General features: G+C 41.6%; 1 protein-coding gene and 1 pseudogene across 1 annotated transcript in view; both read left to right on the top strand.

The window, feature by feature from the left end:
• Nucleotides 1-26,236, top strand: part of TNR (tenascin R) — a 409,491-nt gene that overhangs the window by 358,045 nt on the left and 25,210 nt on the right. The window contains exons 10-18 of the mRNA XM_077901774.1: nt 3,429-3,518; nt 4,585-4,848; nt 5,452-5,721; nt 6,869-6,988; nt 7,910-8,056; nt 10,651-10,770; nt 13,437-13,580; nt 14,277-14,407; nt 15,317-15,449. Coding sequence (XP_077757900.1) covers nt 3,429-3,518; nt 4,585-4,848; nt 5,452-5,721; nt 6,869-6,988; nt 7,910-8,056; nt 10,651-10,770; nt 13,437-13,580; nt 14,277-14,407; nt 15,317-15,449 — 1,419 coding nt within the window. The remainder of the gene's footprint in view (nt 1-3,428; nt 3,519-4,584; nt 4,849-5,451; nt 5,722-6,868; nt 6,989-7,909; nt 8,057-10,650; nt 10,771-13,436; nt 13,581-14,276; nt 14,408-15,316; nt 15,450-26,236) is intronic.
• Nucleotides 714-781, top strand: LOC144316642 (U4 spliceosomal RNA; annotated as a pseudogene).

Below are 26,236 nucleotides of genomic sequence, written 5' to 3'. Positions count from 1 at the left end.
GATAATAATGATATTGGCTACTATCAGGACAGGCACTGCACTTCATTTCATCCTCACGATGACCTTCCAAGATACAGATCATTGGTCTTCCCATTCTACCAACACTGAAGCTCAAGGACATCAAGTATCAAAGTTACACCTGTAGAAAGTGGCAGAGCCTGAATGTTATTAATGTAAGCACGGCTGACCTCAAAGTCTGTCAAACTTTAAACTTTACTTCCACAGGTAATGACACTGTAGAGAAAGAAAGAATGAAGAGTTGAGAAGTGGAGGGACCTGGTTTGAGAAAGGGAGAAGAGGGCTGGCTGGTTCTAATATACTCCTTCAAGGGAGCCTGGTCAGTAAGGCCTGGTAGCTTTTACCATACTCAAGTATGGGGGCATTTATTGCATCGACTGTCCTAAAGCCATACTGAAGAGGTGGGTGCAGAACCCTCTGGCTACTGTGCAGCATTCCCCTTCATTAAACCAAGCCATTTGTGGGGCACCTGGGTGATGTAGCTGGTCAAGTGTCTGACTCTGTTTCAGCTCAGGTCGTGATCTTAGGGTTGTGACCTCAGGGTCCTGAGATCAACCCCCATGTCAGACTTGGTGCTCATTGGGGAGTCTACTTGAGATGCTCTCCATCCATCTCCCTCTGCACCTCCCCCAGCTTTAAATAAATAGATAACTCTTAAACAAACAAAAATACAAGCCATTTGTTAAGGAAAGGTTAGCTTTGTGCAGTGGCAGTATCATAGCCTATGAGGTTTATCTGAGGCATGATTGTTGCTAATTGTTAAGGAAAGGTTGCTCAATGCATTTCCTGTCAAAATCATTCCTATTACCTCAGGGATCCTGGGGAAGTCACAGCTGCTCAGGCAAGGGGATGACATTGGGGGCAGGGTAGGACATTCCAGTCCTCCTAAAAGGCCTGAACCTTTGCCTGAGTTTCTTTTTATAATATGATGGTGTACTGGTTTGAATAGTGTCCGCCCCAAAATTCATGTCCAACTAGAACCTGGAATGTGATCTTATTTGGAAATAGGGTCTTTACAGATGATGAATCAAATTAAAATGAGGTCATAACAGATTAGACGGGCCCTAAATGTAATGTGACCAGTGTCTTCATAAGAATGGGAGAAGACCTAGACACCCAGGGAGCCTGCCATGTGTTACAGACTGAATGTTTGTGTTGCCTCATTCCCATTGTGATCTTAGCTGATAGGGCTTTTAGGAGGTGATTAGGTCATGAGCTAGGAACCTTCATGAATAGTATTGGTGCCCTTATAAAAGAGACCCCAGAGAATTATCTTGTTCTTTTCATTGTGTATATTCACAAACATAGCAAGAAGGTAGCCTCTATGAACCAGGAAGTGAGGTCTTATCCAATGTCAAATCTGTTGGTGCCTTGATCTTGGACTTCTCAGTCTCCAGAACTATGGGGGATAAATGTGTTTTAAGCCATGGTGATTGATGATAGCAGCCCGAGCTGACTAGGGCACCATGAGACAATAGAGGCAGAGCCTGGAGTGATGCAGCTACAAGTAAGGAAAGCCCAGCTGGAAGAGGCAAGGAAAGATGCTCCCTCTTAGAGCCTTTGGAAGGAGCCCACCGACAACTAGATGTTGGCCCTCTAGACCCTAGAACTGTGGGAGAATAAATTTCTGTTGTTGTAAGCCATCCTGTTGTCATCATTTGTCACGGCAGCCACAAGAAACTAATGCAGGTGGAGAAAAGACTTCCCATCCCACCTTCCTCAGGTTGTGGTGAGGATCAAAACACATTCAGGTATTTTGAAAAGAATAAATGTTATGTAGAATAGCATGATCATCAACCAGGGCTCTTGTGGACCCACACAGAGCACCCACCACCACCCACACAGAGCACCCACTACCAGAAGAACTCAGACTCATCATGGGGGGCCCCACAGGTGATGATTTGATCTTGTATTTTTCTACAATCCCACTTCTAGTAAATGAGGGTGAATTAGATGCTAGTTATGCCCACATTCTAATCCCAGGAGCATGTGACTCTGTCATCTTACATGGAAAAAAGGAAATTGTAGATGTGGTTAAGTTATCCAGGTGGGGCCACTGTAAGAACAGGAGTTCTTATAAGAGAGATACAAGAAGATTAATCAGAGTGGAAGATGAGGCAATGGACAAAGAGGTCAGAGGGAAAAACAGGTTTGAAAATGCTATGCTATAGATTAAGGAGCCATAAGCCATGGGATGCAGGCAGTCTCTAGAGGCTGGGAAAGGCAAAGAAATAATTTCTCCCCCAGAGCCTCCAGAGGCTGCAACCCTGCTGAACTATTTAGACTTCAGACCTGCTTAATGCTGAACTAAACAATAATAGACTTGTGTTGTTTTGAGCTACTACCTCGTGGTAATTTGTTACAGCAGCAATAGTAAATTAATATACCAGTCAAGTCAGTTAGTCTGAAGATGAATGTGGGAGAAGGTAGGGAAACACCCCAGATAATTGCAGATATCCTAGGAGGCTCCCAACGATTCACTGTATTAAATCCCCAAAGGATTTCCCCAAAAAACTTGCATCCTTTATAGTTGAACAGTTTTTGCATCTTTTCCATCTTCTGGAGTCCCCCAGAAGTCATCCTAAGATTGAACTCATAACTCCAAATACCCTGGGGTCTGAATTATTGACCTTGGTAGGCAGCCCACAGCAACAGGGCTTCTGTCTGCCCCTACATTAAAGGCCTGACAGCCTGTGCTCAGAAAGTCCAACCAGTGTGTCTTCCCCTAAGAAGGGATCCTGGAGTCCTCATATGGTTTCAGTCCCTTCCTATAAAAGGTGTAGATTGATGCTCATACACAATGTTTAAGAAATGCTTTAAAGGCCCACGTCCACACAATCCCTCTCGATTACCTACTCCTCCAATTCATAGCTTATACAAGGACTCTCTTCACTAGTTGTAACCATCCTAAGACTCTAAGTACCACAGGGAGAGCTTCCAAAGGAAAGCACATTTCTGAAGATTACTGACAGGGGCAGCCTCACTGCCTTCCCAAAATCAGCAGCAAGAAGGAAGCTCTGCACTGAGTACTTCATCCTGTTGACTTGATATGGATTTCCTAAGTGGTAAAATTGGGATTTCTTAATAGATAAAATTAGAAGACGATTCAGGAAGGATTAAACATAAGATCTGAACAGGAGGGGCACCTGGGTGGCTCGGTCTGGTGTCTGCTTTCGGCTCACGTCCTGATCCCAGGGTCCTGGGATCGACCCCCAAGTCAGGCTCTTTGCCCAGCGATGAGTCTGCTTCTCCCTCTTCCGTTCCTTCTGTGATCTCTCTTGCTCTTAAATAAATAAAATCTTAAAAAAAAAAAATCTTAAAAGGAATCTAAGCTCATTTGCTTCTCTCCTTTCTGGCTTCCCTACCATTGACACATATGGAATAATGTTTGTTTCTGCATCTACCGACAGATCTGGTGCCTGGCACGGAGTATGGAGTTGGAATATCTGCTGTCATGAACTCACAGCAAAGTGTGCCAGCCACCATGAATGCCAGGACTGGTGAGTAGGAGGATTGATGCAGAAGAAGACTAGGAAACTCCGTAGACCTGAGAAGCCATGGAGGCTTGTCCTGGAAAGGCTTGGTCAGAAGGCAATGCCCCTTCATTAACAGGTCCCTGGATTACAGTTACCAGCCTAGAAACAACATCTACCTGCAGATCTCTGATCTCTGTGCCTAATCTCTGACATCAACATGCAGGGTAGTCTCCCTCTCTTCCCCACAGATCTGTGCACATCTCCCATGGTCTGAAGGGCTGCCCACAGAGGTGTAAAATTCCAAATAGGTTGGTGTCATAGCAGGTCATATTTTTTTCTAGACCACCCCAGAATAGGCAATAGTGTGATGTTCCTTACGATGCATGACAGAAGCTCTCATAAAGGCCACAGGGATACAGGTTTAAATTTGGAAGCAACCCATTAAATCTAAGGACAGTGGAAAAGTCCACTGGAGACCCTTGCTACTCTGGATCCAACAGATTTGCTTCCAAATTCTGGGTAAATTTTAGTCACTCTAGTAATAGGCAGGCTGGACTGAGCTGGGGATTTTGAAACAATCCCTGTCCCAAGACTCATTCTAGTGTACACAACCTCTCTAGAGAACCACAAGGACATGGGTCTCAAGGAGTTCTCAGACTTGCACATCCATGGCTGGTCAACCAAAATGGCCTCAGGAACAGGGGTAGCTACTGTTGCCAGGAATGTCATATCCCTACTCGATAGTGACTCCTATTTTACCCTGGTTGGCTTGCTGAGAAAGGCGGAGAGAAAATGAATATAGAGCTTGACAATCAGCAGCCAGCTCTTCCCCAGAGGTGGAGGAATTCCAGTGGTGTTGGAGCTACTAATGCCTTTATGAAGATTGTCCATCTATATACCAAGCCCCTGGCCACCTTTCAAAGGGAAGGCACTTAACAAAATTGTGAGATAATTGTCAGCAATGACAAGCTAATCATCATGGTCAGCAGGCCTGCTGATAGCTTAGTTATCCACAGGGAGGTCCAATTCCAATAAATATTGGCCAATCTATGGAACTTGTGTAAAATAGGCCACTTATGTTGATCCACAGAACTTGACAGTCCCCGGGACCTCATGGTGACTGCCTCCTCGGAAACCTCCATCTCCCTCATCTGGACCAAGGCCAGTGGCCCCATTGATCACTACCGAATTACCTTTACCCCATCCTCCGGGATCGCCTCAGAAGTCACTGTGCCCAAGGACAGGACCTCATACACACTGACAGATCTGGAGCCTGGAGCAGAATACATCATTTCAATCACTGCTGAGAGGGGTCGGCAGCAAAGCTTCGAGTCCACTGTGGATGCCTTCACAGGTACCAGGGTAGCAGAAATCCCAGCTGGGCTCAGGTTTAACGGGGATTTTAGTGCCAGAAGGTCATCTAGGTAACCCACTCTTCCAGTGCACCATTTTGTTTAGAGAAGGAGGAATGTGGGTAAGGAAAAGAAGAGATAGAGGAGAAATTAATAAATATATTAAGATGGAATAGTTGGAAATGAGGGGGAGAGATAAGCAAGTCTACCTACGTGTCAGAAAATTTGTATCTGGTTTCCTACAGCCTGGACATAGGGGTTGATTCTATACATCTTCCCTTGTCTGCACTAAATCAGTGGGCATCCAGAGGATCCATAGGATCATGTTAAATTTCTCCCAGAATAAAGATTTTAAACCCTGGATGAGTATTATGAATAACTCACAGAGGCTTTACCTTGCTGAGGGCATTCATTTTTCAGTATGTGACTTGGAGAAAGGAGAGTAAACAGGACTGGTGAGTGAGGAGGTGGAAGCTCTGAGTCAGCAGGTAAAGGTGTAGTCCTAGTTTACAAGGAAAGCAGATCGCTTTAGTCAGTTGGCTCTTCTAGCCAGGGTCCCACCACCTCATGTATGTTTCAGAACCATCATCTCCTCTGATTTGCAGGCTTCCGCCCCATCTCCCATTTGCACTTTTCTCACGTGACCTCCTCCAGTGTAAACATAACCTGGAGTGACCCATCCCCTCCAGCAGACAGACTCATTCTGAACTACAGCCCTCGCGATGAAGAGGAAGAGATGACAGAGGTCTCTCTGGATGCTACCAAGAGGCATACTGTCCTGATGGGTCTGCAGCCAGCTACTGAGTACATTGTGAACCTGGTAGCAGTCCATGGAACAGTGACCTCTGAGCCCATCGTGGGCTCCATCACCACAGGTGAGGTTGGAGGACTTGACAGCAGGTGGTGAAGGGGGTTCCTACAGAGATCTTTAGCAAGTCAATGAAATTTACAAAGAGAAATTCCCAGGAAGTGGGGAACTGCCTCACTTGGCTAAAGAGGGTCTGTGACCTGTTCCGAAAAAGCCACCTCTTCTAGGACTGCATAAAATGTGTAAGATGGGAAACTTCCTTTTGGAAGGTAGGACAGACTCAATATCTTGAGGATGACAGCACTTGAATGCTTTGGTTGAGAGGTTTTCACACTACCAGCCCGAAGAGAGTTAGCCTTCAAGAAGAAACTCCATCTCTTGATGGTGCAATAAGGTCACTCATACAAATGATACTTCCTCAAAATTATATAGGACTAGCACACAACCATGTAGGAACCTGAGACTCAGAAAATGTGGTTGATTTGTATATTTTTTGGAAAACACAGGCACTCTGAGATGTACTGGATCATTCTTTTCTCATCATTCTCAAATACAATCCCAGATATGAGTGTTCATGTGGGTGAGGACATGTGTATTTGGGTCATTTCCTACATACTAACTAGAACTCACAAACTGGATAAGTGGATGAAGCACACAGCTGGTTTTGGCCCTGTGACCCCCCAGTAGTCAAAGAATAAAACACCTGGTACAGATGAAATACAATATAGGAAAGTGGATTTGTTCTGGACTTGTGCTCTAAAATCCATCTAGACTCAATAGGCAGTTTTTCCAAATTGAACTATAGGTGGCTGCTAAAAAATAAGAGAAACAGAGTTGAGTTTGTCCAAGAGAAGTTGCTTCAGAGAAAATGACCATATTATTTACTCTCATTTCAAAACAAAACATATGAACTTAAAGGGTAAGTTCCCAACTGGCTTTCACGTAGGTAATGGTTGCTGCACAGCAAGCACAGAGCTTGCCAACTTGACTACATTTGTTAAAATATTCCCCATGAACATGGCTTTAGTTAATACCTATGAGATTTCATGTGAAACTTCAGCCTGACCATGGCTTTAAGGAAAAAGATCGAGCACAAAGATCTTGTCTGTCTCTGGCACACCATTAACTCTTGGTCCATATGAAACCGAGGATAGGAATTGCTTTTTCACACTGTGCTTTCTGTATTTTTCCCACAACTACCTGGGTCCTTGTAGGAATTGATCCTCCCAAAGACATCACAATTAGCAATGTGACGAAGGACTCAGTTATGGTCTCCTGGAGCCCTCCTGTTGCACCTTTTGATTACTACCGAGTATCATATCGGCCAACACAAGGTAACAAAGTTATCTGATTTATCACAAATGGATGGGATTTGGAGCTAGGTGAAGATTGCTATGGGAGAACTACATGTCCCAGAGGATATCACCCCCTACCTGCATTCTCCTCCTCTCTGTGGCATGTTCCATCACAACGAAAGTGGGTTGAGGAGAAGCAGCCAAGAAATCTTGAACTCACCAACTCCTCTGACAAAAGGCTTGACTATATTCACCCAGAAAGCAGGCCCTCCATCCGCAGAGTGAACCACGGTAACTATGGTCACTTTATCTAGGCAGTATAGTGAGAAACAAAGAACCCTAAGTAATTCTATCAGGATCCAGAGTCACGTTCACTTTCCTGAGAGAGAAGTCCAACACTGGAATCCTGGGGAATGCCTAAAGACTCAGCTGAGACACACGGAGCCTTAGAGGGAGCCACAGTGATGGTGGTCCTATTTCTGCCACTACAGCCAAGTTATGAGTCAGAAAACGTTGGCCCAGACCTCCCCTGAATCCTGCCAGTTCATGCTGGTACATGTCACATTGTTAAGAAAGTAGAGGGCCTGCCCACTTCCTAGGGGGCCAGTGGGATAGTTTTCCAGACTACCCTGTCTCTGGGCTTCATGGACCACTCTCTGCAGCCATGATCTCTAAACTGCCTTAAGAAAACTGGCTTGTAAGAAAACCGCCTAACCACCTTTTTTCTTTGCTCCAAGGAACCTATAAAATGAGGGGGTGGGACCAGTATGCAAGGCCTCATCAAGCTCCAACATTCCCAGTCTGTGAACCATTTCTCTTCCTTCCCTACTGAGTGCTGGGCCTTGAACCCATCTCTGCTTCATGACAAAGTGCTACCAGAAGCTTCTATGTAGACTGTACCATGAGCTGTGTTGATGAAGGATCCACCAAACTTTAACAGTGGCTTCTGCTCTTCCTTAGTTGGACGACTGGATAGTTCAGTGGTGCCTAACACAGTGACGGAATTCACCATCACCAAACTGTATCCAGCCACTGAGTATGAAATCAGTCTCAACAGTGTGCGGGGCAGGGAGGAGAGTGAGCGCATCTGTACCCTCATTCACACAGGTAGGCATGTCTCCGTGTCATGAGCCAAGTCAGGACCCTGGCTGAGGATCTGCAACAGACAAAAGAAGCAAACAGTGGAGTTGCTCTGGCTAGTACAGAGGACACTGGTTCTGGGCTCAGAAGCTCCCTTCCTGGGTGCTCCTCTGACTCACTGTGTCATGCAAAGCCTCTTAACGATTTCTCTCCCCTCTGGTATTCCTCTCTAATACCGGTTGTTTAGAGAGTAGCCCTCTTCTAAGAGTCTTACTGGTTTAGGTGGAAAATGTTCATGGAATTTTCAATAGGAAAGGTGACCTTTCAAAGACACATTATGGAAGTGAATTCCAGAACAGACATCTAAATCATCTCACCTAATTTTTTAAAAAGACTTAGCCAAGTAAATATTACCTCAGAAAAGGAAAAGGAAAAGGTTATTCCAGTAATAACCCTTGGGGTCCTGAAATTCCTCATCATGGTCAGAAGCCACCAAGTGGTTGCATTTGCTCTTTCTTGCTTTATGCTCAAAAGATGGAGGCCTTCCTTTGGAAAAGGAGCCCCTTGGATACACCTGAGAACAGAGCTCCTGCAGCAGCTCCACTGCTTCTCCTGCTCTGGCCCCTCAGTCAGCCCACCACGCAGAGCTAGGAAAGATTAGTTATAGAAGTCACCAGAGGGGGCATCCAAAGTTTTCTGTCCCCAGACTCCAGACCTAACCTCCCAATTAAGTTATCATTCCCATAGCACATGGGAAGGATCCAGCTTGCCTCATTAGGAGAAGAATACCCAGATTTCTTGAGGCTGCTTAATTTCCTCAGAGAATAGCATTTCTTGAATGAGGAAAAGGTAACTTGGAGTTCCTCATTGTTTTTGTAGATGCTCTCATAGGCCCAGAAACATCTTTAAAGTAATAGCCCAAGAAACATGCCTTCAGAATGTTTCAAAATCTAAAAAGGTTATTCTTCCAAAAAAAAAACAACAAAAAAAAACCACCACAGAATATTTTTCATCTTCCCTAGTTTCCTTCCAGGCCTGTAACTACACATAACCCAGTCATGTTTTGGTCCAATCTTTCCTTTCCATCACATTACCTGTGACCATTAGGAAATCAAGAAATATTGACTCAAAGTGATGCCCAGTGAGTCAAAAGAAGTCCCCCTCTCACTTAACTGAAAGTCTCAGAAATTCATGGTAAAGATATTAGATGGTTTTCTCTTTGAGGGCAATAAAATGGGTTTCAAGAGCCTCCTACCCCTAAGGTAAAAGAAATCAGCAACTTAGGTTAAAAAAAAAAGAAACTCATTCCTTGGGTTCTTGGTTATAAACAGCAAGTATCTGTAAAGCAGATATTCAGCAGTGCACCAACCCAAACCACCCCGTTCGGGTTCAGACAAAGCTATTGTGGCAACTCCCAATAAACAGATTGCCGACAGAAATGTCTTCTTTTGTTGTTTTTTTAATGTGAGGTCTATGATTTTACAATTCGGGGAAATGAGTACTCCTTCAGGGTCTCATAGTCAATCTCTGAGAGATCATGCTAACTGTAGTCTCCCAAGACTTTTCTTCCTTGTCTCTTTTCATAAGGTTCCATTTGAAGAACTTGTTAAAGATACAGATTATGTATACAATTCAGATATTAAAATCTTAAAAATATTTCAGTTGTTGCTTCCAAATAAGGAACATAGGCAAGCAATAGAACCTGCAGTTAGAGAACAGGGCCCATTTGACAGCACATCTTGGTCCCCAAAGGTAAATTACATGACCCTTAGATTGAGTTGATTCCTCAAACTATTATAATAACATCAATTTCTAAAATAAATCCTAACTTTATAGAAGAGAAGCATAGTAGGAAACAAAGACATAGAGCATGGGCAAATAAAATAAGATGAGGAAGCTGGTCCCATAATGAACAAACTTTGTTCCCCCCAGTAGGCACTATTAGCCTTTAGCCTAGAAGAATCCTCTTGACCTTCTAGGCCACAAAAGGGATACCTGGGACTCAGTACAAAGGGAGATTATGAATAGCAAAGCAAGAATGCACTCATCATATGTGGCTTCAGAGGCAATCTGAGTCCCATTCAGTCACTCTGTAATCACTTATTGAGAACTTTGAAAGTTCCAGGCGCTGAGGATACTCTGACTTCATGGGTCTCCCACCACACTTCCTGAAGTTTGTTAACAGAAATCATTCCACAAGGCATGCTCCTTATATTCATGAAAGTACAAGGAGCCTGGGAAGCAAATTATCTCATTAACTAAAGAAATTTAACAATTCCTCTATGTTCTTAGTTTCTCCATCTAGGTTTAAATGTGTAAAACACAACAGCCATACCTTGGAATCCCCTGTAGCACATGACAGTGCTCTGCACATAAGTTAGTGAATGAATTAAAAGGAAGATCTGCGGCCAATAAGGAGAGAACTGCATACTGTGGAAAAGGAAGAAAGGGAGGAGGATGAGATCAGAAGGGAAGAAAGGAAAGAGGTCTCCACTCACTTCATTAGTTCATAGGGCACACAGCTGACGTGCATGATGGGTGAAACTATAGGAGATAGTTCACTGGGATTCCATCCTGTAGTATCTCCTACCTTTACCTGATATTCTCTGGTTCTGTTTCAGCCATGGACAACCCTGTGGATCTGACTGCTACCAACATTACTCCAACAGAAGCCCTGCTGCAATGGAAGGCACCAGTGGGTGAAGTGGAGAACTATGTCATTATTCTCACACACTTTGCAGGTGAACATCTACAGGTCTATGCATCAGGCAGGTGGGAATGGTGGGGCCTGGGGCTGAAGACTATTATGAAATTTGGAAAAAAAAAAAAAAAGGACATTTAATCAATTTGAGGAACATAGAAATTGTCCTGCTTTACTTTCACTGTAAAGCTCTCAAGATATCCCCAAACTCTGTAAACTATATCAACAATGGGAATTCAGAAAGCTCAATCTGAAAGGTGCAAGAAGGGCATGTAAACAAAAGCAAATACAAAAACTGAGAAATAGCACTTGGAAGATAAAATTCAAAACTGAGTTGAGAGTCGCCCCCAAATGCTATGGGCAAAAAAGCACAATTTTCTAGGTATTTATATAGTGAGAAAAACACTAAAGCACCATCCTTAGAACAAATAATACATGGTGACAAAGGATCCAGAGCAAGCAAACTCCTGTTGCTTTAGTCTTGTGTACCATATCCAACCCAAAATACTGAGCAAATATGAAATCTTGAGTTTCAATGTCTTACCATGCTTGTTCACCTTCTGCTATTTGAAATTGAATAGAATACCCCAAGGCAAAATAGTGCTGAGTAATTCAAGTATCTAGGCCTAAGAAAATTATTTCCTTGCCTAAATTGTACATGTGATCACAGGATGTAATTGTGGATTACATTCAGGAATCTAGAGAACAAAGATACCAGAAGACAAAAGATAAGCAGATGTCTTAATTTTCAAAAATGACAGAGAAAGCCAATTTTGTAAGCTGCAAAGTAAACTGATTGTAAAAGCTTGGGAAAATAAAAACCAAAACAGACTATTAAATAAATTGGGAAAAGATACCAGTGTAGGTTCACTAAGAATTAGTTTTACCAAAACCACTTTATATCTTTTTTTTTTTTATTGGCAAATCTGCTAGCACACTTGGATTTCAGCAAGGCATCAGAAAAACCTACTTATCACTTAGATGGAAAAATACATGATGGATCATATTTGGAATTGCACAGAATGGTAGCTGATTGAATAGCTCTCCTCAAGGAATGAATATCATGACTATGGATACATTATAACCCTTCTATTGCATGCACAATCTATTTCGACTCCTACTACCCCTCCTTGCATATGTCATGGGCCTGCATTTCTTAACTCTCACCATCATGCCTTCCCAAACCACCATGCATTTGCATGTGTTGTTTCTTCTACTGGGAAATTCTCTCCCCACTTGTCTGCCTAGACAAACCCATCTTCTAAGTCTTCGTTTCAACACTGTATCCTCTGTCAAATCCTCTGCAAAGCACATGGCTCCATCGTGGCAATAAGCGTCCATTCAACAAAATTTTTGGAAGTCCTCCCAAGAGCCATACACCCAACAAGGCTGTAAGGATTAAAAGACAAAACACAGGTTCTTTTCTTCACAGAACTCACTTTTAGTGATGATGAGACCAGGACATTGTTACAACCCAATGTGAGTAGTGTCATGACATAAGCAATCACAAAACAGCTCCAGCCACATCCGAGAGATCACTCAATGGGGGTGAGGGTGTTGAGGGGAAGAAAGGAAGCAGATCTTAGATAAAGTGAGAGAAGGAGAATAGAAGAAAAGAAATTCTAAGACAAAAAGCAGCCTGAGTGCCTTTGTAGGATGTAAGAGAATGTGAGGATTTTTGAGGAACTGCCGTGGTTTGATATGGCCAGAGTAATGACTGCTGGCAAGATGTTGCAAATGAGGATATTCAAAAGATAGAGTCCTTATGTTTGCTCTTTCAAAGAGCTGGTTTGGATTTTTACTTCTTTGCATGCCTTCTATGTTTCTATGCACAAGAAACCTGAAACCTCAGACCCTACCTACTTGGGGAAATTGCCCAGTAAACTTTCTTAAATGCTAAATGATTCCAGAGTATTCTAAAGACACCAAGCTCTAAAGAGCTTGGCCCCGCTCTAGTGAACAGTTTTATTGACAACATGAATGGATACAGAGAAGACATGTGTACCACATTTGTATGTAAAACAAAACTATTTAAGTCAGTGATATTGTAATAGCACTGTGTGGTGAGAGATGGTAGCTATGCTTGTGGTGAACATAGCATAATGTATGGAGAAGTTGAAGCACTATGTTATTCACCTGAAACTAATGTAACACTGTGTGTCAACTCTACTTAAGTAAAAAAAAAAAAAATTTAAACTGTGATTAATAGAATTCAAATATATTTTAATAAACTCAAACAGTGGTCCAAAACTCAATCAACAAGGCAAAATGCAGTAGAAATAAATGCAAAGCTCTGCCCATGGCTATAAAAAAAAATCAACAGTTTTAGAATTGCCACATACATGTCATGGTGATTGGGGATAAATTTTCTCAACCTAGAGGAGAAAGAACTTGATTAGGGGGTGTGGTGGGAGCCAAGAGCCATAGAGACAGAAGATTCAGCTTATTCTTTTTAACCCTGGAGGCCCAAGTAGAAGTCAGGGAAAAAACAATTTGGCCTCTAAATAAGGACTATTTTCTCAATTACGATGCAAAATGAGATGAGAAGGGATGCTTGTGTGGAATACAATGCTAAGTTAATGACCTTTAAGATATTTTTTCCAAAATTCTCTAATATTGAATCTTTATGAAATGCCATTGGATTTGGTAAGCTTCCCCAGGTTCAATAGCCTTATTCAATTCTTATCTATGTTCTTCTGATTTCAGTTGCTGGGGAGACCATCCTGGTTGATGGAGGCAGTGAGGAATTCCAGCTTGTTGGCCTGCTTCCTAGCACCCACTATACTGTCAGCATGTATGCCGCCAGTGGGCCTCTCACCAGTGGTACCATCAGCACCAACTTCTCTACCCGTGAGTTCGTGGTTGGCTACATATCCAGCACCTGGATGCTTATGTGGATCCTAAAAATTACCAATCTCCGTGTGGTTCCCTACATTATAGTCTATAGGCTTTGGACAGTGCAGCTCTGAGCTGTTTGTATTTCAGTTGACTGCTGCCCAAAGGCCAGTGAAAGTGAGCTGCAGATCCCAGGCAACAGACACATTTCTGTTTCCTGCTCTCATCCTGGGCCTGGCTGACAGTAGTAGAACCAGACCAAGAGAGCCCAGTACTGGAAATGCATCTGGCCCAGAAAAATCTGATGCACATTACAGGGATTGATATCTGGGAGACAGTTGCTGGGTACAATCGTGGCCAGAACAGTAGACAAAGATTAGACGTGGGAATGAAGTAAGCTCAAGAGTAAACTCATAGACATGTAGATTTAACAAGGTCATGATTTCAGACAGAAGTCAAATTGGAAGATGTCACACCTATGTCCAGAAGCCCAGGTGAGAAAAGAGGGGAATAGTTGCAGGAATAATCATGACACTGACTCATTATCTTCTGACCCGGGAGCACCCTTTCTGCTCCTGTCCAAGCCAGACCTAGGGTCAGCATGTAAGCAGCCCAGAGACCACATAGGTGGGCAAAGAGATACATGTGCCTGGAATCAAACAGAGAGGAGCTGGAGAGGCAGGCACTCCTGGCATTTTCTCCTCTTTGTAGTCCTGGACCCTCCTGCAAACCTGACAGCCAGTGAAGTCACCAGACAAAGTGCCCTGATCTCCTGGCAGCCTCCCAGAGCAGAGATTGAAAACTACATCTTAACTTACAAATCCACTGATGGAAGCCGCAAGGTGAGATTTCTCTGTAAAGGAAATTTTTCTATCCAGCAACCCGAAGGGAGAAAACTGGGTTTGCCATGATGGATACATACACGCTATTGAGGAAAGAGCCTGAGTTTGCAAGCCAGAGACTTTGGTGCTAGTCCTGGCTCGTTACGACTCTCTTTACAAGTTGAAGCAAAACACGAAACCTCTCTGAGCCTTCGTTTCTGCTCTGGATAATGGGGGTGTCTACTTCTACAACCTCACTTGCTGGTGCTGGTGCTTTCAATATGATGATACAAAGCACATTGGAAACTTCCAAGCCTTTATAAATACATAGTTTTGGGGAAAGAATTTCACTAGCAGGGCCAAGCAAACATGAGCTGGATACCAAATTCAACAGTGTTTTATGCTTCTTGATAAGCATTATAAAGGCTACATCTGTATAGCCTGCAGTGAAGAGATGACAAATTTCTGTGTCATATGATCAGTTGAAACAGTACTTCTAGAGCACTGGTTGTCAAACTTCTGTTCACAATGAAATCCTTTTTTTAAAAAAGTGAAATCATATCCAGAAGCCAAATATACACAACAGATTTAAGCAGAGCTAGTCTGCTGGAGATGAAGTAGGGAGGCCTAGGATTTTGCCTCCCTGGGTCCCGAGGAATCTTGTACAGTCAGCAAATCACTGGGTTTGATAATTTACATGCCTATTTTTATGCCAACCTGCATCTGTGAGGTAGGAGCTGCTGAAATCTCACACGGGAGCTATCCTCTCTGTATATTGGCTCGGGTCTCTCCTTGGTGTGGAATGGAGAGCACACAGTGGCCATGGCAATACTGACTTAGCTGGCCGTGGGCTCTGGGATTCCCTTTCCAGCTCCTCCCAGTTGTGTGTTGGTCATTCCCTTCCACCTGCCTTCCCTGCTTGTTCCACAGGAGCTGATTGTGGATGCAGAGGACACGTGGATCCGATTGGAGGGCCTGTCTGAGAGCACAGATTACACAGTGCTCCTGCAGGCAGCGCAGGACACCGCCCGGAGCAGCCTCACCTCTGCCACCTTCACCACAGGTGAGAGATTCCACCCCTGTGATGCCTTCTTCCCTGTATGATGTCTGGCTCCTCAGCACCTTCTGCTGGAACTTGATCAGGGAGGAACCTACCAAGGAAACTCAATTGCCTCTTCTGGTAAAGGAAAATAAAGGTTTCCTCCATTCCCCCTTTCCCCCTTCCAAGGCCCTGCCAGGAAACTTCTTACTACCAAGACAACCATAGGAACCAGCAGTACAAATCCCTGGTCCACCTGGATCCACTAAATGCACCAAGTAAAGACATCAGATTCCTGTTCAGATTTTCTATAAGTGTTTTCTCAGCAAGGTTCATGCTTCCCTCCTTCTTTCCATCCTCTGCTGCCTGTAATTAGAGAATCATTTCGTAAAAGTACCAAGAGTAAACCCTCCATATTAAGTCTAGGGTTCTTCTCCATACACAGAACAGTTTTGCATTCCTCTGGTCTCAGCTCAGTCCTTATAACAACTGGTGAAAAGGGCCTTATTATCTCCAATTCACAGATGATGAAACAGAGTGCACGGAAATCAAATGATTTACATGGCTAGTAAGTGGCTGGGTCAAACGAAAGCCAAGGTCTTCTATTTCTAAATCCAGCTGCGCCTCCTGCCTTCCTCCAATTAATCAGCAGAAAATACCTGAAAGTGCCCATAAGGAATAAGAGTGTCCTAATGTGCATAACAGGAAATAAACTAATAGCAGGCACTGTTCTGACTGCATTACATGTACTAATTCAATCCTCATGACAGCCTATGAACTATATTCTATGATCCCTACAGATGAGGAAATTGGGTCACCCAGAGGTGCAACTTACCCAAGACCCAATAGCTCTAAAGTCAGAGAACTGGGGTTTGACTTCAGTTGATCTGGTTGTGGGGACTGTATCTGTTAACAATCCTTTCTACCATGTCCCACGGTATCTCTCTATAGCCTGTAATGTGGGACTGCCCAGGCCAGACTTTGAACTGTCTTCCCACCCCACATTCTGGGGGTGTGGCTATGCACACGTGTGGAGCAAGTGTAAGCATATCTCTTATCCCTAGATGTATGTCTTCCTGCCACCTCAGAGTACTAGGGTGACCAGAATCCTACCCATACCCCAGAACCCATCCCCCCCCATCATGAGAGAGAGGTGATGGAACATTCCCCCATCCCTACCCGGGTGCCTCTCCTTGTAGACTTCTTCTAAATGGCAAAGCAGGACACTGGATCAAACGCACTAATGGTTCTTTAGGGTAGTGAGATTATGAATTAGTCCTCTTTTCCCTTCTTTTTTATATTTTCAATATCTTACAAAGCGTCTACAATGAGCAAATTAACTAGAAAAAAAATTTTTAATTAAAAAACAAAAATAAGCTTTGGTCACATAACCAAACATGAATCTAAGACCTGTCTTTACCAAGTGGAACTCGGAGGACACTTGATCCCTTAATGGGGCTGAAGTCAATTACGCTCATGCTCCATGCTCTTTCACAGAGTGGCTTATCTCAGTATCAAGAGTGGCTGCCCTCTCTTGTTCAAGCCCATCTCTGCATATTCACAAGTTAAAAGGTCCTCCGTGCCTCTTTTTCAAGCTACCCCCCCACAAAGACCCATGGATTGAAGCTTTTCACTGAATTAAGAATTTCTTCCCCATGAAAAGGACACAGATGAGGGAAACATAAACAGAGCTCCCAATTTGCATATTTATTAGGTCTAAAATAATCATTTCATCCTCCAAATGCATGGGTTTCAATGCTTGCTCAGTGTAGTATGAGCTTTCAATCCCCATCCTTGTAATGCCACAGCTAATGGGTGTGAGCTGTATGATAATATGCCTGAGGTTTCTGCGGTACCTTGCAGCTGTGCCTTGCTCCAGATCCACGTGGGCTATAAAAGTATGCCAGCTTCTGTGCCTACCACTGGCCTCTCTTACATGAAGCTGCCCCAGGGTGTGTAATAGTTTGGGTCTGGGATCCAAAATCCAGCTGGAGCCTCAGCAAGATCGAATAAGCAGAGGTAAACAATTCATGGAAATCTGGAGAGGAGGCCAGGGTAATGGCTTTGTTGGGTGAACAGTGCAGAGGGGCCATCAGGATGTATTTAGATCTTTGTTTCTTTGTTTTTATGAACTCCAATTGACACTGGGCTCCTGAGGCATGACCAATACCAACCCAAAAAGGAGAAAACTGAAGAGCCCACAATCCTGTATAATGAATGTAGTTACTGGCTGAGCTGCTCTATATAGTTTGGGGTAGCAGAGAAGGACTTGCCCCCACTACTGTGGTACATGGCAAAGATGTGTCCATGTTTGGAAATCTTTGCAGAGTTTTATTTTAAAGCTCAAATTTAAATTTAAGTCATGTATATGTATCACACCCTGCTGGCTTTGTCTTAGAGATTTATCAGAACCCACTGAAATGACCGGTTGCAGAATGAAGTTTGTGGACAGAGGTAATGCATATGAAAGTACCTTGCACAAAGCCTGACAGATAGCAAATATAATAAAGGTTGGTTTAATAGAATAGTTAAATCCCAGCTATAGAGCTCGGAAGAGGGGTTTCTGGTGAAACAAAGCTGTAGAAGGAGATTTTCAACATCTATCACAGGGAGGGGACTAGCAAAAGAGGTACTTCCTACAGAGTCTAATACCCAAAGTCCCTCTAATTTGAGGTTCTCTCTGCCACCCCAAATGCAAATTTCCCCGAATAAATTACACTAAGCCTACACAGTTATTGGCATGTCAACATTAGTGAGTCTACACTGCCTGTGCCATGCCCCTCCCCCACTTTTCTACCCTGCCCTCCAACTCCCCTGCCAAAAGCTTATTTTATTAAGGAGAAAGAGAATACAAGAGTACCAGCTTCCTAAATGTGGGGATCAAGATGTTATCAATAAGGGAAAGATTGGGGTTTGCCTGATGGGTGGCTTGAGCCAGATGCCTTGAGGAGTCCAGGAGAAGGGGCCTCCAATGTACAGGGCAGGTGTTACTCATCCCAGGACTCTCCTGTCATCTCCATAGATCTCCTAAAGATCCCTCAAGATTAGGCTTCCTCTAGGGAGAGTAGTCACAGTGGCTGTGCCTTGAGCCTGATTCTGCCTCCCTGACCCTAAGCACATCCCAGCTCATCCTCTTCCTGCCTCTCTAACAGGACCCTCCCTGACACCCCCTCCCCAACGACACACACACATGGGAGCCACATAGTTCACCATGCATGCTCCATCTGTGGGCCCCTCTTTGCCTAAAGAGAAGAAAAGGAGGAGAAAGGGGAAAAGAAGGAGAAGGAAGAGGAGGAGGAGGAAGAAGAAAAAGAAGAGGGAAACAAAAAATGAAGAGCAGAGAATCCTTTCACTTACTTAAAAAATTGGAGTGCTGCCAGTCTGAACCCCATGAATTATTCCTGCTGAGCAAGAGGTCTGAAAACACCAGAGCATCCTATGTGACGGCAAATCAGGGCTGATGGATTTAGAAGCTAATTTCATTCTAGTAACCGGCATCCTTTAAGACTTTATTGACAGTACCTGAGCTTTCCACTTAGCAGCATCCTATTCTTAGGATGGGCTGATCTCAGCTGATCATTCTAAGCATTTTTTATGCCTTGCCTTATGGAACAAAAGAGCCTAAAGCCGGGCCCCTAAGTGGCCTCCATCCACTGACGAACCTTCATCTTGCCTTGGGTGGGCCAAAGTAAGAGACTCATTTCAAGCAGATGTCTACTTAATGGTCTGGAAAAGAGTTGCAATGTTTTTAAAAATAAAAGGGAAAGAGAGAACTAAAAGAAAAGAACTCACACCCACAAAACATCAAAAACTTTCTTCGATCAAGATATCTTCCCTTGCTGCTTTCCTGCCATATAGCATAAACCCATTTCATTCTTTCCATCATGTTAATAGCTTCCTGTCCTCTTGTCTCTGGTGTTTGCACAAGACTCTGGGGGGAATTAAATACAAGTAGTATGGAAGAGAAAAAATATGGATACATTATTTATAATTTACTGTCGCCTAAAATTTCATTCAAGGTCTACTTGTCTTTCAGAGACATGAATATAAATGAGGAAACAAATATTCCCCGTAGAGCAACAGAGACTTGGTGAAATGATCTTCTGAGAGGCAGATTTCATTGTCTCCTTTAATACTATAAGAAGCAAACAAGACGCTCACTAAAGCTTGTCCTCAGAGACAGTGAACACTATAAAATACTTTGTCTTGACCTTGAGGTTAAGCGAAGACAACCGTTTGTGGAGGTGCCCAGAGATGAGTAATGAGAAGTTTTCTTTATTGCCTTTGCTCCAGTCCTGTCCCACATCCAGGCTGAGCTGCTCTCTGGGGCTCTTCACAATAACTCTGGGAGTCTACTCTAACGTAAACTTCAGTTTTTGAAGCTGTAACGATTAATAAAGATTGGCAAATCCTGGGTCCTGAGACAATAGATAGCAGGTCATGCAAATCCACCTAATTATCAGTTGGGAATTCCAATGACCACTGTCCACTGCTTTCTACTCACTCCTATACACCACATTTCCCCCTTCATCAAAGTAGGGAATGAAGGGGTTCTCTCTACTCCACTACTTAGAAACAGCTGGACTGCTAGCTTCATTGAAATAAGCAAACCCTTCGAAGGACAGGTCCACTTTCTCCTTTCTTTGACACTCGACCATGTGGAAGGAGGCAGGGCACTAATCACCTCATTTGAACGAAACATTCCCATCCATGTCCAACAAGGATGGATGGGTGGGTATAAGAGGAGACTTCTGAACTAACCATACTGCTCAGTTTATCTCACATCGCCAATGTCAATCTCCAACAAGGTCCCTCTCTGTACTTATTTATTTCCTCCTACTCTCATCTCTTCTTCTGCCTTCTACATGCAACCATTCTGAGGTACTGAATCTGTGCCCTCTTATTTACATGTGTTTTTGAAAAATGTGTTCTTGAAAATTTTTTTAGTAGAAATATTTTAAATAGATGTAAATGGTATTGGATTACATAACTCATCCCGTTCTCCTATTTTCTACTCAGCACTGTTTTTAAGATCCATTCATGTTGTAAGTGCATCTAATCTTTTGCTTCCAACTGTTGCAAAATGCCGCATGCTGTTCACCCATCACATTTTACCCCTCCATTCTTCCAAGATGGACATCAGAGAGTCCCCAACCTACCACACCATAAAATGTACTGCAGAGAATACTTTGTATTTGTCCACTTATGAATCAGTGAGGCAATACCTTTGGGATATATAACCAGAAGAGGAATGACTGGGTTATGGGTATGTGTTTACATAGTTTAACTGAGTATTGCTCTTTGGGATGGCTATTCCATTCTACACTCCCTACAACACTGCAGGAAGGCTCCTGTTTCCTAATGCCATGCACCATTCCTAATGACCTGACATGATACAGCTTTGTAACTTTTGACACTCTAATAGGCATAATCGATATTTCATTTTCTAGATGAATTTCTTTAATGACAAATTTGAGTTCAAACATCTTGTCTATGCTTGTTAGCCTTTCAGGTTGCCTTTTTCTGTAAATTGTCTGTTCATATAGTCTATCTTTCCACCAGACTTCCTGTGCTAAATAAGTACTAGCTATCATTATTTGAGCTTTTGAAGTCTTTATGTCTTTCCCCTCCCATGGGACACAAAGATACTCTTCTATATGTACTTTATTAACTTTCTGGATTTTTAAATATTTAGTCTATTTTGTATGCGGTATTAAGTTAGGATGTAGTTTTCTTTTTCTTTATATGGTGAGCCAATTTCCTCAACATTTACTAAAGAATCCATCTATTCTCCCTAGATTTGTGGTGCTTTACTGTATATTAAGTTCCCATATGTACCTGGATCTATTTCCCAACTCTGAACTCCATATTCTAGTCCATGGTCTATTTATCTATTCTTTTGCCAACACTATATTGTGTTTTCATATCTATTACTTAATATCTTAATATTAATATCTCCATAACTTTTCTTTTTCAAAGTCTACTTAGCTCTTTGGTGACCTTCATTTTTCCATATGCATCTCAGAACAAGTTTATCAAGTTTCCCAAAGGAAATCTCAACTTGAACTTAGACTGGAATTGCAATAAATGTATAAAGTAATTTGGGGAGAACTGACATCTTTAGAATACTAAGTTATCTCTTCTAAAAATACACAATGTATCTTCATTGAAATCATCTTTGTCTTCTTTCATAGGACTTTACATATTTCTCTATAACCCTTATGTTCTTGGTTAATTTCTAAACGTTTTATAATTTCTTATTGTTTGGTGACTTGTATTGAATTTAAAAATTATTTTCTAGTTGGTTATTGCTGATATGGAAAAATGCTGTGGATTTTTGTATATTGATCCCATACTCAATAATCTTGCTAAGGTCTTTCATGAATTCTAATTATCTATTATTTCTGTTAATATTTTACATAAATGTTTTATATCATTTACAAATAGTGATGGTTTTATCTATATATTTCTAATCCTTATGCCTCTAATCTCTTTATCTTTCTTTCCTTGTCACATTACCTGGGACCTAGAACTTTGTTTAGCTAAACAGGGGTATTAGGTAACCTTGACGCATTCCTGTGCTTAATTTAAAGGGGATGTTTAGTTGCAGCTTCATGTTGCATACTTTTTGCTAAGTCTTTATTTTTAGACCTCCTTTTAATAGGGGAAAAAAGCTATTTAAGCTTATTCAAAATAAAATAAATATATAATTGGCTAATTTTAAATACACCAAGGTAATATTCACTTAGATTTGAAGTTTAAATTATATGTTCTCATTCATTTGGGGAATATAAATAATAGTGAAAGGGAATATAAGGGAAGGGGGAAGAAATGTGTGGGAAATATCAGAAAGGGAGACAGAACGTAAAGACTGCTAACTCTGGGAACCGAACTAGGGGTGGTAGAAGGGGAGGAGGGCGGGGGGTGGGAGTGAATGGGTGACGGGCACTGGGGGTTATTCTGTATGTTAGTAAATTGAACACCAATAAAAAATAAATTAAAAAAAAAGATTTGAAGTTTAAAATATCTGTCACAGAATTTTCTTCTATTTGAAGCTAAAAGCTCTTGTGATAAACTTCGTTGCTAAACGTTATCCAATGACTTTTTTCTGCATCAGTTGAGTTAATTATGATTTTTATCTTTTATCTTAATAATGAGATGAAGTACACTGATAGATTCTTTGATACATTTCTTTACATTTCTCAGAGAAACTTCACCTGAATGTGATTTTTTTTTTTAATGCACTGCTGGGTTTGATTAGCTGAAATTTTGTTCAGCCTATTTACATCTACAATCATAAGAGAAAATGACCTATACATTTTTTCATTATATACGCCCTTACTGAGTTTTGAAATTCATGTTTCACTAGCTTCATTTAAAAGAAAAAGCTGGACTGCTTTCATGCTTTTTGATGCTCTTTTTGGAATAACTTATGGCAGAACTCATCACTAAAACCACCTGGGCATATTTTGTTGTTGTTTTGGTTGTTTCTCTTTGTTTTAGGACTGTGAGGTGTTTGCTTTTACCTTATCTATCCAAGGTCTCAGTTTCTTATTGCACCAGTTGTGATGCTTTATAACCTTCTAGAAATATATTCGTTTCACCCAAGTCTTACATTTTAGTAGCATAAAAGTCTTCAAGAGATTTTACTTTGGGGACACCTGGGTGGCTCAGCAGTTGAGCATCTGCCTTTGGCTCAGGGCGTGATCCCAGAGTCCCGGGATCGAGTCCTGCATCGGGCTCCCTGCATGGAGCCTGCTTCTCCTCCCTCTTCCTATGTCTCTGCCTCTCTCTGTGTGTCTCTCATGAATAAATAAATAAAATCTTTTAAAAAAGAGATTTTACTTTTAATCTCTACTATATCTGCAGCTCTTTCCCTTTCTCATTGTAGTTTTGTCAGCTTCTCTCTTTATTTCTTAGTCTTATTAATATTTCCAAAGAACCAGCTTTTAGACTTAAGATCCATATTCCTGTTTATTGGTCCCTGTTGATTTCTTTAATAGATCAATAGACCTTCCTTGAAGCAATCCAGGTACTTGAGCATGTTCTCAAACCCCTCTGGACTCCTTGTCACTCCCTCTTTTCACCTTTCTCCATAGAAACCCTGTTTAGATTTGTGCTATGGGTTGTGATAAATAGGCTTTCTTTTTTTACTCTTCTTTTATGATAATCTCTTATTTAAGGCAAAAATGAGACATTTTAGTCAAGTATTTAGTCACCCTCTTACTTTTAAGATCTTTAGCATTTATCATTCCTCTGAATTGTGTGCTTACTCTAGATATTCCATAAAGGATTTTTGTAAGATAAATCTCATGAAATCTCATATGCTTAGAGCATTTTGTAATCACACCCTCACATCAGAGGTATAAAATGCCAGCTTCAAGTATGTTTCCTTCCTTTTTCAAAATATTCCATTGCCTTTTTAGATGCAGTGTTGCCACTGAGAAGTCTGATGTCAGTCTGGTCCTTTTTCCCTCTGGAGGCCATCTGCTCTTTCTAGAAGCTTTTAGAATGTTTTTCTTTCCATTTTATAGTCTTCCACTTCACTATATGTTTGGGTTTTGTTTTTCTTTTTATCTTTGGTCTGACACTCTGAAAGCCCTTTACATCTAAGATGTTTTATCTTTAATTCTGAGATATTTATCTTCATTATTTCTTTAAACATTTCTTTCTGTTTTTATTTCACCTTTTTAGGACTCCTTTAGCTAGATGTTGGAATGTGTATTCGCTCCTCCAAATCTCTTAACTTTGCCTTTATGGTTTCTTTTCTTTACCTTTACTTTTAATCTGTTTACAAAGTTCCTCAATCTGATTACCCAACTCATTTATTTGTTCAGCTGAATCTAAATCCCCCATTCATTCCATCCATTGTGCTCTTACCTTCAACTATTATATTGTTCATATATAATATTTTTACTAATTACTAATAATTTTTGTTCTTTTTTCATATTGTCAATATTCCTCCCTTACTTCCTTAAAGAAAGCTATCATGCTTAATTTAAATTTGGACCCTCTATTCTAGTAGTTCTGCATCAGGTGATCGGTGTCAGACTGCCTGTGGTCTTTCTTTCTGAGTAGTCTTACTCTCTAATGATGGATATTTTCACCAGTGGGCTCATGTTCCCTTGTAGTTCTCAGCTGCTGTGTCTGTTATGGGTACATTAGAGAGGAACCAAGTACATGTGAAGAGATAGGTGATGATTAGTTCATGACAATGTGGTAGAGAAGCAAAAAAAGAACCTCAAAGTTTTCTAACCTACACTTTCCCTTTTAATCCTGGCCTTATTGAATGAGGTGGAAATGTTTCCTCCTCTTCTATTTTCTGGAAGCTATTGTGTAAAATTGGTGATGTTCCTTTTCTAAATGTTTGCTAGAATTAATAATGAAGCTAGCTGGGCCTGAAGATTCTTTTTATAAAGGTTTTAACTACAGATCCAATTTCTTCAATAGTTATATTATTCAGATTATCCATTCATTGTGGGTGACTTTTGGTAGTTGGTGATTTTCGAGAAAATGGTCCATTTCCTCTAATTTTTTACATTTATTTACATATAATTGTCTATACTATTTAGTAGGGTGGGGATGTGTGATCACTCTATAGGGAGGGCAGTGAATTTTGTCAATACCCTCTGCCATAGGTTGTAAGATGGCATTGTGAATGTTACAGAAGGACTTTATATGTCACTATACACAGGATTTGATTGGGCCATTTTTAATTGTATTGTCCCTAATACTTTCAGAAAATCTAATTTTAATTTCCCTTTTCATAATCATAGGGGTGGATATAGTGCTCACATGGTATGATATATTTAACAAATGCTGATTGAGCATCCACCGTGAGTCAAACACTGTTCTAAGTTCTGAAGATAAAGGGATGAACAAGGTGAGCCAGATGCCTATCTTTCTTAAACTTACATCCAAGGGAATGAGGCATTTGGGAATAGACAAAGGAAGGAAGTAGGGTAATTTTAAGTAGTGATAATATTAAAAAATAAACATTAATGGAATAGGGACAGATATGAAGAGCTAAGTTCTAGGACAGTTCATACGGGAGGAAGCATTTTCTGAGTGTCCCCTCCTTCCCTCCTTCCCCTATCATAGACTCTGACCTTAACTAGGATGGTCAGGAAAGGCCTCTCTTTGAGCTGAGATATTTGAGCCAGGACTCAAATGATAAAAGTGAATTACACAAAGAGCATTCCAGACATAGTAAGAATAGTTACTATACCCCAAAGGAAGAAAAAGTTTGACATATTCAGCAGATTGGAAGAAAACCAGGAAGAGAGAGTGGGAAATATAAGGCAGAATAAGAGAAGAGCATGCAGGGATTTGTAGGCCAAGATAAGGATTTTGGATTTTCTTCTAATTGCAAGAAGCCATTGCAATTGGAACGATTGCATTGAAGCTACTGGAGATTTTTTGGCAAGGGAGAGATAGAGTGAGACAGAATCACAACTACATTACATTAAAAAAATGGACAATGGATATAAGTAAGTTCAGAATGTCAGGAAAAGACCAGGCAGGAAGCATTACCATGACCCAGGCCCTCTCCTTGCCATGTCCAATCAAGAGCCACAGAGAAGGGTTAGGCTGACAGCTGACAGTCTGTGATCAACTAATCTGCCATGGAACTGAGTCTCCTGATATAAATGAATCCAAGAAATAAGGCAAATTATGTCAGAACATTTCTCTATCAGAGTGCCTTCAGCTGATTTTTGAAAGGGAAAGTCAGAAGCTTATTGCATTTGCCCATGGTGGGCAGAAGGCAGGTGGTCTGCAGAGCTTGAGAAACTTCCTCAGTAATCCTTCAA

This window comes from Canis aureus, chromosome 6 (assembly GCF_053574225.1).
Source record: "Canis aureus isolate CA01 chromosome 6, VMU_Caureus_v.1.0, whole genome shotgun sequence".
In the NCBI taxonomy this organism is placed as follows: domain Eukaryota; kingdom Metazoa; phylum Chordata; class Mammalia; order Carnivora; family Canidae; genus Canis; species Canis aureus.
Note: the sequence above shows the minus strand (reverse complement) of the source record. Positions and strands in the feature narration are given on the sequence as shown.